A 639-nucleotide genomic window follows, 5' to 3' on the forward strand; every position below is an offset into this window, starting at 1 on the left:
ACCAACGAGAGCGAAGTTTGAAAAGAAGAGTTTGAAGAATTAAGAGAAAGCAGAGTAAAATGTAGGCTCTTGTAGTTTGCGTCTTGATTTCACTAAAAACGATGTCTTTTGGGTATAAAATTGCTTATAAACAACAGATTTTCGGTTCTGCTTCTGAATTTGCTTTTTGCATAAGAAATTTTATAAGATTGACGCAGTGGATGTTGTAAAACAGATGAAATAATTTTATATTTGTATCTGTGTGAGAGGAGATGATCGTTTCGAACGTACCACGTGGAATAATAGGTTCTCTTGTAAAAACCATCTCCCTGCATCCCTAGCGATACGATAATTCTTTGCGTAAGCAACTTTTCGACGTTGTCTCCGTAATAACGGTACAACATGGTGTTCGCAATAGCACTTGAGTGATTAGAAACTTTTATCGGTGGATACTGTATTGTTTCTGTCGAACTCGTCGTGTCGCGAGCTACAGTTGTATAAGAAACTGGCTTCCATTGCAAATACGCTCCCTCGGATAGATAATTATCCATACTTTTGGACGGCGGTGTACGAACTTCGATAATCTGAAATGAAAATGAATACGAATTAATAATATAATTAACACTAGATTGCCCAAGGAAGTAATTTTGACTGCTTTTG

The 639-nt window shown here is 36.8% G+C and overlaps 1 protein-coding gene across 1 annotated transcript in view; it reads right to left on the reverse strand.

Annotated features, from left to right (window-relative positions):
• LOC108625153 (glycosylated lysosomal membrane protein A) overlaps nt 1-639 on the reverse strand; it is a 4,551-nt gene that overhangs the window by 650 nt on the left and 3,262 nt on the right. The window contains exon 4 of the mRNA XM_026813651.1: nt 271-602. Coding sequence (XP_026669452.1) covers nt 271-602 — 332 coding nt within the window. The remainder of the gene's footprint in view (nt 1-270; nt 603-639) is intronic.

The sequence above is a fragment of the Ceratina calcarata genome, unplaced genomic scaffold (genome assembly GCF_001652005.2).
Source record: "Ceratina calcarata isolate Rehan_Ccalc_2016 unplaced genomic scaffold, ASM165200v1 scaffold349.2, whole genome shotgun sequence".
In the NCBI taxonomy this organism is placed as follows: Eukaryota; Metazoa; Arthropoda; class Insecta; order Hymenoptera; family Apidae; genus Ceratina; species Ceratina calcarata.